Source organism: Lepisma saccharinum, chromosome 20, assembly GCF_977018435.1.
Source record: "Lepisma saccharinum chromosome 20, izLepSacc3.1, whole genome shotgun sequence".
Lineage (NCBI taxonomy): Eukaryota > Metazoa > Arthropoda > Insecta > Zygentoma > Lepismatidae > Lepisma > Lepisma saccharinum.
Genome location: NC_139248.1, coordinates 9,088,501 through 9,101,874, shown reverse-complemented (window position 1 = coordinate 9,101,874; position 13,374 = coordinate 9,088,501). Strand labels below are relative to the sequence as shown.

At 38.9% G+C, this 13,374-nt stretch overlaps 1 protein-coding gene across 1 annotated transcript in view; it reads left to right on the top strand.

Moving 5' to 3' along the window:
• LOC146003808 (uncharacterized) overlaps window positions 1–13,374 on the top strand; it is a 57,242-nt gene that overhangs the window by 41,387 nt on the left and 2,481 nt on the right. The window contains exon 3 of the mRNA XM_083142227.1: window positions 3,869–4,003. Coding sequence (XP_082998353.1) covers window positions 3,869–4,003 — 135 coding nt within the window. The remainder of the gene's footprint in view (window positions 1–3,868; window positions 4,004–13,374) is intronic.

The following is a 13,374-nucleotide window of genomic DNA, read 5'->3' as shown; positions in this document are numbered from 1 at the left end:
AGGATATAATTATTACGAATTTTGTACTGCGAAAAAAGCCGCCTCATCTCGTTACCCCGAACGCATTAATTGGTTCATTCACAACTTCACCACTAAAATCCTATCGAGACGAGACATGGCAGCCTTGGTCTCGTTCTCGTTGACAGTTGTAAATGTCTGTCTCGTGTTTATTTGTAAATGTCTCGTTGACAGTTTCGTCTCGATTTATAAACATCCGTCTCGGTTTGGGAGGGCAATTCTCGTATTATCCTGCTTATATATGCAAACCAAACCGCAGATTCAGAATTTCCAGGAATTAACTGGCGTTGTAATTATTATCCACAAAATTCATGATTTATCTGAGGAAGTCACATGTTGGCATGACTGTTTCCTTGTGAGTGACATTTCATTGAACTGGAAATTGTTACATGGTAGGATGTTTGCTCGAGACTTTGGGGACAGCTAGGGGGATGCTTCTATTGTTAATGTTAGTGTTGCTCACGAGACGAGACATCTCATAAAAGGAGATGGGACAAGTGAATGTTTTCGAAATGAGATGGGACAGAAGAAAAAGTTCGTCTAGTATCGTGGCAGGTAGGGTGATACTTAGATTGTGCTTGTAGGTGATGGTGGTAGTGTGTGTGTGTGTGTGGGGGGTTCTCCTGCACCCCGAATTCGAATACTGCTTGTAGTCATTCATCTTCATTGTAGCGATTAGCCAATGTTAGAGAAGGTACATACTAAATTAACCATGCGTTCTCATCGTTGCGGTTAAACAAAGTGACGGAAAAGCGACGTAAAAGTAGGCTAAATACAAAAAATTGCAATATATACAGGGTGACTGGTAATTAGATGTATTCCCTGAAAGGGGTTAAAGTAGAGACAATTTGCAATAAATTTGACCATATGATACCCCGTCCGAAAATTAGTAGTTTTCGAGATAATCGAATTTCAATTGTTTTTTTTAAAAAAATGACAATTTTCCAAATAAAAAGATGAATTGAGAAAAAACTGCTCATTGTATGGAACTTATTTCAGTTGGTCCGTTGATTTATTTTTTTCCAAATAACAATCACATGTAAGTAACGGGTGGGTCTAAACTTACAAGCGATGATAAAAAAATGCACTCTTAGTTTACTTGGTAACGTATTAATAACAAAAATGGTATGACACGAAGCGTACAAATTACTTAAATTACTTCCTTGTGACATCTGCTATCCAACAAGGTACAAATGTTGCTAACATACACATTTGTGTACAAGAAATAATACTTCATTCATCTTCATGTGAATGGAATCAATGAACAATACAATTAAAGAACATTACAAGTCTTGCTCAAAGTGGGCACCTCCGTTACGAATGCAGGCACGCAGGTTTTTACGGACATTTGGTCTCGTAACTCGTGATGTGTTTACCAGCTGTTAAGATCCTCTCCCTGAGCTCTTTTTGCGAGTTTACCCCCCCCCCTCCGGAAACTGGCATCCTTCATTTCAAGTTACAAGAAAGCAGGAAGTTTGTTATTTTTATTGTTAATAACAGAAATAAAGTTAACTTGGTTAGTATTCGAACAGAGTAATCAATGTAAAATATGTTTTAGATCGAAAAAATGAGTGAAAAATACAGGAACCAAGCTATATTTTCATATTCTACCATTTAAACAAAGAATAAATAGTTCCATAGTTTTCAGACTTCGAAAAATTATAATTTTAGATGACGTCATACAATATAAACTTTGTGAGTATTTTCTCTAAGTTCTTTCTTGAACGACACTTGCAAAAGTTAATAACAAAATACAATAACTGTGCATTTCAGTATAGTAACTATGAAATGTAAAATAATTAATGGAAAATACTTGTGCTGGATATTCACTCGGCTTGTGGATTGATTGATTGAGTGTTTTAAGTCCACTTTATGCACAGTAAGGCTAATCGGGACTGGGCCTACAGTTTAAAGTGGGATCCGAACCACTTAGTGCCTCCACCAGGTATCGAACCCGGGACCCCTTGATTACAAGGCGACGACGCTACCACTGCGCCATCGGAGAGGCCCAAGCTTGTGGATCAAATAGCATGATAATAATAAACAACAACAACAATAATAATAGAATTCAAATAAAATTGATTTAATTAGGTATATATTATTTATGTATAATAATAATTTTAACCATAGTAATTATTATTATTTCTTTTACTGTTGTGATCGAAGTGTTTCAATGTTTATAATTAATGTAAGCTTCATTTTAACCTGGAGAAGTCTTTTAAAAAACGAAACTGTTGGTAGAAGATCAACATTGCCTTGGAAAATATTAATATTGTCCCTTATATCTGCATCCAAAGGATCCAGGGAATTGTCAATCTTTTCTAGGTACCTTTATATCTATATCACTCAAAAATTTCAAGTGATCCATTTTGTTTCCGATCTTTTATAAGAAAATAAGCTTGGTGACGATATGTATTCCATTTGTTTATATTGGAAAATTCGCCAAGCCGGAAGTTCTTTCCCCGCCATCAATAATCAAACTGTCTTATCGATCATTTTTTGTTTACTCAGGAATAACCCCCATAAGGGACAATACTAATATTTTCCAAGGCAATGTTGATCTACCATCTGCTTCGTTTTTGAAGAGACTTCTCCAGGTTGAAATGAAGCTTACGTTAATTATAAACATTGAAATACTTCGATAACAACAGTAAAGGAAATAATAAAAATTACTACCTAATTGAATATATTTTATTCGAATTTAATTATTATTGTTGTTTATTATTATCATGCTATTCGATCCACAAGCCACGTGAATATCCAGTACATCTATTTTCCATTAATACTTTTACATTTCATAGTTACTTTACTGAAATGCACTGTTATTGTATTTTGTTATTAACTTTTGCAAGTGTTGTTCAAGAAAGGACTTTAGAAGTTAGAAAAAATACTCACAAAGTTTATATTGTGTGACCTCGTCTAAAATTATAATTTCTCGAATTCTGAAAACTGTGGAACCATTTATTCTTTGAATGAAATGGTAGAATATGAAAAATTATTTTGGCTCCTGTATTTTTCACTCATTTTTCGATCTAATGCATATTTTACATTGATTACTCTGTTCGAATACTAACCATGTTAACTTTATTTCTGTTATTAACAATAAAAATAACGAACTTCCTGCATTTTTGCAACTTGAAATGAAGGATGCCAATTTCCAGAGGGGGGAGAGGAGGGGTCGACTGACCTACTGAAGCCCATGGAGAGAGCGCTTATCACCACCCAAAAGGCAAATGCGTTATAATATGATTATAAATAGTTCCAACTTTTAAATGTAGTCAACACATGTCCGTTAGACAATTACAATTTTCGAAACACGTGAAATATTTTCATTTGATTTGATGAAGTGCCGACTGCAGAGCCTGCTTCCTCGTTTTTGTGTCCAATCTTTTCCCTTTACTGCCTAAATCCACTGATCTTTCAATATCGGGTCTGTCTGAAAACGATGCGTAGATACCTGAGAACAATTGTTTGTTCCCTATCTCATGTTGAAACCAAAATCTACACAATCCGAAGACACTGCCTTTACACCATTGAATTCAATGTTATTCTTTTCAAAACTGGAAGTGCAGTCCCCGCCAGCGCCAAGGAGGCACAGAAATGTAAACATCCGGTGAATAGCACCCATAAGTTAATTGCATTACAGGAATTTGAATTTTGCTTTCTCAGGGCATATCATCTCCTCGCATCCCCCTTCACTTTGAGCTCTTCCACAACAAAAATCCAGGAGTATTTGAATCCATTCTTGCTATATAAATTTCTAAATATGACTGTTTGCATTGTTTTTGTTTCTGCTCTAACTTCTTAATCAAGTAAGATTTTTGTATTTAGAAAATATGTGTTTTTACAGGTTGGGGAGATCCACCTTTTGTAGAGCCTGGAGATAATCCTGCAAATTCAAAAGTTAGTAAGGATGACACCAACATAGAAATCACAATTGATGAAGACAAGTCTAATGTCATAATTGCAGATCTCAACTATACAGGTGAGTGGAAGATTTTTTTTTTTTTTTTACATACAGATGTTACGTTTCAACACCCAATCATGTCTTTTCCCTTTTGTTACACACACAAAATTGTGTGCACACTTGTGTATGTGTGTGTATAAATACAGGCCATTTAATATCAGAATGGTTGATGTAGCTCTCATTTTTTAAAGTAAAATTGCATAGCCTTGTAGTGTTATAATTTTATGATTTTTTTTTTAAGATAGTTTTTAACAACTTCTGGAATGTATTGCGTGAACAAACTAGAAGCAGGCTGTTGTATTTTTTCAGATGACCAATGATTAAGAAGGAGCATTCCAGCATAGAGTGTAAGGTTCTAGACATGCGATTGGATTAAAATATTCATAACGAAATCATCATAGAATTATGAAGTACTTTGTGGTGTCTGCTAACAAATGAAAAAAAAAAGAAGTATCACGACATAGCTTAAATGTATGAAAAGTGTGTAAATAAGTGCTCCCTGTGCTTTGCACCACGCCATGAAGGTGTATAGGTGGTGATGTGATCAGCACCATGCCCCTGGCTGCCTTTACCCCCCAGAGTTTCCTCCAGGTACCCACTTTATAAGATGCTGGGTGTGCACCAGAGCCACTTGAACAGGTGGAAAAAATCCTGGTTCTTCCCAGCCGGGGATCGAACCCAGGTCTCTCGCATGGTAGTCAGACTGAGCTGCTGCTGCTCACAGATGTATGAAAAGCATTAACGAAAATGTGTTGTGAAGCATGTAGGCTACAGCTCCTAATAATACAGGCCTGTGAAGATTTTGCGGTACAAAATATTTAATGTTATACGTAAGTGCCCTGATGCGAGATACAATAATTAGTTTCGGCATATCATGTACAGATTTTGTACAATTTCACATTTTATTAATTGTGATGATGTAGTAGTAATAGTATTAGAAGCACTTCTTGCAACATTAGTAGAATATTTAAATTTGCGAACATTGCAAAATGTGATATCTTATGATGTATTTGTTTGTGTATTGATTAAATGACACCAACAATTCAGGTATGTGCTCCTCAATCCTCTGTATGGCATCGAACTGACAAGCTTCACTCCAAACGTCAATGTGCGAACCACTCTACAAAAGGGAAATCTAGCATGTTCTTCTTTTATTATGAACGAAATAGTTAGTGGTTCTGTTATTGTCACAATGAGGTTTGGTTCGCTCCATAACCATGTCATTTGCTCACATGAGTTGTATTTAGCATATTTTAATAGTGCAATATGGTGCCGAAGCCTGATGCACACGCATTTCGTGCTCCGAAATTTCAACTGTTTTCCGGTTGCTTGGGTGCTGTTGTGCTTGTCTTACTTGTGATGTGGACTCGAAGTATTGAAGAGAAGAAATGCTGGACAACTGCAAGTGTGTGGAGAACTGGTCGCTTAGTTACAGGCGATTTTCTTTCTCGGCCATGAGCTCGGATCGAAGTCTCGTGTGGACAGCTTCTGGAAACCACAAGAACAACGCTTCCCGTTCCCGCCAGCCACGTGGCTCGACCCAGCACTGCCTCTTGGTTGCGGCATTCTCCCTCCTGCTGGCAGGCAACATTCTTGTGAACCCCGGTCCCCAGGTGGTTTCCCGTGAACAATGTGGTTTCCGTATATACTACCAAAATGTGCAAAGTCTAACCACAAAGTTATCGACTCTGGAAATGTTCTGTAGTGAATTTCACGAATACGACGTGATTGGTTTCAGTGAAGTGTGGTTTAATGAAACGATCAGCGATAGTGAAATACCCCTGAAGGACTTTCAGGTATTCCGCAACGATAGAGGTTCACGTGGAGGCGGAGTAATGTTACTGCTAAACAACAAGTGGCCCTGCATCAGACGTCTGGATCTGGAAATGTCATGTGAATTAATATGGACTCAGGTAAATATAGGCTCACAAAAACTTTAATCGACTGTTTTTATAGACCCCCAAAATCTGGCACTGCAACCTTGTCAGCATTATTAGATTCTGTGCTGAATGCTATGAAGGAAACTGACATCATTCTTATGGGCGATTCCAACCTTCACATAAAATGGTCATCGTCGAACTCTGGCCTCTGCACAGACAATGATGACAGGTGGTTTCTTGATCATTATATCAAAGCGATTGGACTTCATCAGTTTGTAGACTTCCCCACAAGACGCACAGAAACTCTCGACCTGTTGCTGTCTTCGTACACAAAGGTCAAGGCCAAGCCTGGTGAGCAATTCATTGCCTCGGACCACACCCCCATCCATGCCGAAATCCGAGTCCCTGGAAAACCCCCCAGGCCCTCCCCCTCCTCCAGAGCTGTCTACAACTGGAAAAGAGTCAACTGGGAGCAGCTTTCTCTTGTCACCAGCCTTGTGCCGTGGACAATGGTGGACCCCCTCCCAGCGGAAGAAGCAGTGGATTTCTTTGTGGACTGTGTGCAAGCCATAATTAAAGATCACATGCCCCTAAGGAAAACAAAAACATCTCGATTCCCATCGTGGTATAGTGAAGAGACGAAACTTATGCTGAAGAACAAAAAGAATGCGTGGATCCTGTGGAAACAAGTCCCAAACGTTCATACACGGAACACTTTTACTCAATTAAGAAAACATAGCAAAAACTTAATGCAAAGAGACTATAATAATTACATTCAAACTGTGACGGAAAGTGCTGCTAAAAAACCCAAAATGTTCTGGACGCTAATTAACTCACGCCGACAACACGACCGTATTCCCATTCAAGTCTCCTGGAATGGTAAGTCTGCTACAAAGAAGGAGCGTACATCACATTTTAACTCGTATTTTCACAGCAACTTTACAAATAATACCGCTACTGCGGTACCACCACACATGTTTCTTCCCTCAAAACCTACTTTACATCGTGCGTCGTACCTATTCTTGAATATGGTTCCTGTATTTGGTCAATGTCCTGTGATAGCAACATAAAGAGAACAAACAAAGTGGTAAATTTCTTTATCAGAATAGTCAAACATAGGTGCCCAGCCCTTGCAAACTTTTCCAAACATGAAATTCTATCCACTCTTCAAATTCACGATCCATCCCTTCGCCGTCAAGTTTCAGATCTAACATTTCTTTTCAAAATCATGAATGGACAACTTTTCACTAACGAACTCTTGCCACATCTTCACATCCGGATCCCACGTACCAACAGCAAATGCAACAACTTCTTTTATACAAAAGCCTCAAGGCTATCCCTAGAACAAAGGTCATTTCTCTATAGGCTACAAACAAGGTACAATGCACTAAATGATCCTCCAGGTTTCCATCTATCTAAGCAGGCTTTCAGAAATGCGTGCATCAAGCAGCTGAAGAGAAATTAATATTTGTTATACCCTTGTTATTGTTTTATTATGATTGTTTAATTTTTATTATTTTTATTGTATTATTCTTGTTACATATGTGTGCGTGCTTCTCATTTGTTAATTTCTATTTTCTCACTGTTGATATCCTGATATAAAATGGATTCTCTCTGTATTCAGGATTTCTCAAATAAATAAAATAAACAAAAATAAAAAAAATAGGAAATCAGGCCTCCGCAATGGTGCAGTGGTAGCGTCATCGCCTTGTAATCAAGGAGTCCCCGGGTTGGATTCCTGGTGGAGGCACATAGTGGTTCGGACTCCACTTTAAAGTGTAGGTCCAGTCCCGATTAGCCTTTCTGTGCATAAAGTGGACTTAAAACACCAACTCAATCAATTAGGAGATCAGGACAAATATGGCCTCCACATGTCATGTGTAAAACGTATGCAGAAAATCTCAGGCAGTGGTACTTAGTGATCGTTCATCCATGCCTTTTATTATTCCAATAGTTTGGCATGAGCAACAAAACAGTTATAAATACTGTTAGTTTTTTTGTTTGTCATGTGTCTGGGTTCAATATGAATAATAAGATGAACATTGAATACCCAAATCTACCATTAGCAACACGACCTGTCCCACATGGACCAGATGTTCCAATTCCAACACCACCAGCAACATTACCAGAGAGTGAAACGTCATCCACCTCAAGTACTGAAGTAGAAGAAAGTTTTTCCCAGATTCAGAAGATAGTTACGAGGGTGTACCCAAAAGAAACCGGAATAACGCTGAGCTGGGTGGAGCTTCCGTAGTATGAATTTTTCCCCACCAGGCAAGCGTCGAGCAACTCGTGAGTTCAGTGCACCCAGTGGCTTCGCCGGGGAAGGTTGTCTCTGGTCACGGTGACTTTTTAAAAGCAGTTTCGCTCGCACCTCGTTTTTTGTGATGGCCGATGTAAAAGAACAGCGTGCGTCTGTGAAATTTTGTTTCCTACTCGGGAAAAAGTGCCGCAGAAACGGTTGTGATGTTGAACACAGCTTACAAGAACAGCATTATGGGGAAAACTCAAGTGTACGAGTGGTTTTCTTGCTTCAAGAAAGGTGAGATGTCGATTGATGACAAACCCCATTCTGGACATCCGTCATCTTCCAGAATGGATGAAAATTTCGATAAAATTTGTGTACTTGTGCTCGAAGACAGACGATGGACCATTGAAGAGCTGGGGAAGTTATCTGGACTATCTTGGAGCTCGGTTCAGCGAATTTTAATGGAAGATTTGGGAATGAGAAGGGTCGCTGCGAAATTTGTGCCTCTGAATCTGAGTGACCAGCAATAAGTGTCGAGTGGAAACATGCCGTGCTTTGAAAGAAGAGCTCTTAGCGCAAGTTTTTGGCAAAAAAACAGCATGACTCTCTTGCCCCTTACTCACCTGACCTCACTCTGAGTGACTATTTTTTTGTTTCCCCGAATGAAGAGAGACATGAAGGGACAGCGATTTGACGACGTAGAAGAGGTGAAGAAAAAACGAGGAAGGAGCTGTCAGCCATCACAACAGTTTAAAAAGTGTTTCCAAGAATGGAATCACAGATTGGACAAATGTATTAAGTGTCATAAGGAGTACTTTGAAGGTGATAAGGTTGTTTTGTAAGAAAAAAAAACATGGCTTTTAAAAAAAAAAATCGGTTTCTTTTGGGTACAGCCTCGTATTCTACAAAATTTCTCTCTGTCAGAATTGAATTATTTGGTACGTGACTTAGATCTTACTAAAGAGTGAACTTTTGGGGTCAAGACTGAAAGAAATTAATCTTTTAGCTGCTGGAACAGCTTTTATTGTTACAGAAATCATGAGGAAGAATTGAAACAATTTTTTGTTAAGGAACAGGAAGTTGTGTGCTGTTGCGATATCTCTGCCTTGATTGGCTGCCTAGGAACAGTTTATGAAGTAAAAGACTGGCACATATTTATTGACTCTTGCAAAAGAAGCCTAAAGGGTGTTCTTCTTTACATCACTTAAAGAAATAAATAGATAGTTTCACAGGTTTGTGAATGTGATGTTGAATGCAATTTTCTCCATCACTTCTTTTACAAGATTCAATAAATAGGTGCCAGTCTTTTAATTCATAAACTTTTCCTAGACAGCCAATCAAGCCAGGGATATCGCAACAGTACACAAGTTCCTATTACTTAACAGAAAATTGTTTTATTTCAGAAGGGGTCTGGAATCGTGAATGTGGATATTGCATAGCTATGCTCTAGGGCAGTGGTCCTCAAAGTGTGGTATGCGTACCCCGAGGGGTACATGAACTACTTGAAGGAGGTACGCGATCTGTTTGGAAGAGAAATGTTGAGAATATCCACACAGCAAAAATTTTGCTGCAGGTGTGTAGAGGAGACTTCATTGATCTAACAATCAACAGGAAAATAAGGCAGATTGTCATCCTTCTTACTAGAAACACTCAGGATTTACAATAAAAACTCCAAAATTGTGCTCGACATTTTGTTTATAAACTTTTTTTTTGTTCTTTACTTCTTTTCAGTAACAGTGGAAAAATATATGAAAATTAATGTTTTTTATATACTTGTTAGCACACGTGTGTTTCACATTTTTATTTTTGTAACTAGTAAAGATTGTAAACGTAGGAACACCCAATGAAATAATAAACATACGATTCTTATGTTTATTTGTTTACTATCTTTCCACCTGCAGCCCGAATGCCATTTTGTTCTCTTGTAAATACATGCCTCCAACATATCATAAATGCCCCACCAATCAGGCAGCCAAAAAATTCTCCAAAACTACTATTTGGAGAAAATCTATGGTGGGGGTACATTCGACGTTTAGTTGCGACTAAAAGGTACAATGAGAAAAAAGTTTGAGAACCGCTGCTCCAGGGGGATACACAATAAAATATTTCATAATTATCATTCTCAAACTACATTTTAAAAGTTATTCAAAGACAAATATGATAATTGGGGGTTATTTAAGGGATTTCGAATTTACCATTTTGTTTTTACCCCCAAGTTCTTTACTGCCTTAATTTGAAAATTTTTATTATCTCAAAATTTCAGGGAGGAGGGGTTGATGTAGCCTCATCAGCTTCCCCTCCTGCACACACCAGTGCTGGAGACGCAAGTAGTATGTCACGTCCCATTGCCTCTGTTATCTGCCTTTCTGCATTGAAGTCTGCTCTATTTTTTTCCCCTGCAAATTCCCGAATATTTTCATAATGATGTGTCAACACCACAGTTTTGGATCTGTTACCAAGGGATTAAATTTGGGACTTCATATCAAAAGCAGGGTTTGAAGAAAACCAACCAACCTGGGCCCTGGTGGATTTAATTGGTTTTTTTGGGTTTTGTCGAGCTTTTATAAATAAAATGTGAATACATGTAATAATTCACATTTGTAATTGCCGCTCAACCTATCCACTGCACTTAGCCGCCCGGCACATCAACTAGCAGACTGCAACAAACTGCAGGCACGTATCCAGGAATTCCTTTCGGGGGGGGGGGGGGGGCTCAACACAATTTTTTAAGGGGTATAGTAAGAACCTCACAATTGTATATTTAAGACCAGTGGTGGCAATTGGGTTCCAAAACGGGGGGGGGGGGGGGTGGAGGGCGGTGCAAGGAAAGTTTACTTTCTTTGTGTAGACAAGGCTTAACATTAAGAGGCCATTATGCACTTACAGGAAAAAAACCTATTTCCCTTATCTATGGCAACCTGAGCTTTAATATGTTCAGGCAAAAAAATGGGGAGCAACTATCCCTTAAATCGTCGCCACTGTAAGGCTGTCATTTTAATCAGAACGTGAAATCGGAACATTTTTTACCACTCGACTCCTCTGTTTCCATGCATTAACATTGTGTGCCGGAACCATCTCAGTATGTGTGTTTGTCCATTTCTTCTCATCAGGCATAAAAACATCTAGGTGTCTTTGAGTGTTTTAACGAAGCTGTTACACATGCACGAGATGGACAATCCCCTCGAAAACGCGAGATTCAAATTGTGGGCTGCGAACCGGACGAAGACAGTTCTCGAATATTTCTCTCTGATTCGAGCCTGAACCCCACTAACGTGTCTTGTCCTCCCATCTTTGCAGCTCTTATAAAAACCGAAACCCACCAAATTGTTCAAATTCAGGCCTTAGCACTCACAAGTGTTCAAAAATGCCTGTCACAGCTTCCGCTGTCTTGTCATATATCGACACGAAGCAAAGGAAGTCTTTTCGAATACGGCTGGATCACGAGACAATTAACGCACAGTGAAAACCTTTCCGTTCCCAACACATCTAATGTTTCGTCTCCCAGTATGATCAAATGCTTACTCATTTATCTCCAGTGACGTGCCCAAGGGAGGGTTGGTGAGGTCATAAACAAATTTGAAACAGTATTCTCAAATACAGGAAACAAATAACAAAATCAGGACTGACCTCCAAGAATAGTATGCGTAACCCCTCTCCCTGAGCACGCCACTCTTTATCTCGGACACATTTTTTTTTTTAAATCAACTTACCAGAAGTTTTATCATTCCGTATTGGAGATTAAACTAAGATGCGTTCTTCCTGCAGGTTTGGATATAATCCTTTAGGGTGCTGTTGTCTGCCTGCCTTCCCACCTAACCTTAACAAAGCCCTAATTTTCCATCCTTGTGACTTGGATTTTCAAGACTTAGAAAGGTTTCAGACCGAAGGACACGCGATACATGTCGATTGGAATGGGCCAATCAACATCAACGTTTCACACCGTAGCGACACAAAAGGCCGCACAAACCTAAGACTTGCGAAATCCTCAGGCGACACGGTGTGAAATCTCCCTTATTAGTCCAATGTCATTGTCACCTCGAAGTAGTAGCTCTTGTTGGCCACAGAAAAAAGTTCTTCTCAACCGGTGGGAATGCTCCTCAGTTTTCTTCTCTCTCCTATATTTTCTGTGCTTGTTCACTATACAGGCAACACCTTACGATTTGATATACATAGGACATGTACTATGTAGACATTTTAACGAGAAATCGGTTGAAGTCAAGTATGGCTAAGTGGCTCAGTTGGTAGAGCCCTGATTTGGGTTCTGGTAGAGCCTGCAATTTCCGCCTAAAATGTCTACATATGCAACATCTTCTTGCTTTCTCTTCTCGACATTCATAAAATTTTCGGCTGACTCTTTATGGTAGTTAAGTGTTTGAATGTGTTTCGAACCCAGTAGGCTTAAACAAAAGTAATTTTTTATACCATGAAATTCTCGGACTGTAGATACGAAATTTAGTTCTGGCAAAACTAAATCATCACTCACAACTTTGATTTTCAGTTGATACATCCAGCTTATTTTTGTTTTAATAAACCACTCCAATATCCGGTACTGCTGAAACATTCACGAGAGAGAGAGAGAGAGAGAGAGAGAGAGAGAGAGAAAGAAAGAGAGAGACCTTGATCTCTTTGGCCCTCGACCTGAACTAGCACTACATTGAGGCCCCGGAAGTTCTACTGTCGTCAATGTATTCATTTTCGAATCACTATATCTTATAAAGCAACCAGAGGATGCTGACTAACTCACTAATCGACTGTATGAATTGTCACACTTACCTCTGAAATCTCATTAACCGATTCTTTGTACAGATGAACCGAAAAATTGAATCCTCGTATTTATATCCTCATTATATTCTAGAACGTTCCGCAGATAAAACGATTCGTTAATATTGCCAGATTGACTCCTTCTCTCATTCAAGAACGTACCCTCTCCCGCCTTCCAGAGATTAGAAATTACAACGAATCGCCCTACATGTGGCGCTACCTTTGTTGTGCAGCTTCCAAATGCTGACAAGTCTCTACATAGTGCTCAAGTGCGCTGCGACAACACCGAAAGCGCAAGAAAAGTTTACGTGCAATATTATCAACAACAGGGTTATAGAACATTCCCCGTCTTGTCTCGATAATTGTCTATCTCCTTAAATCATCGTCACATTATTCAAAAAGCCAAAAACCTAATTTTATCTAGTGTAAAAAAAAAAATTCCTGGGGGAGGAGCCTCGAGCCACCTCAACCCCACCTTGGATACATGCTATTAACAATAA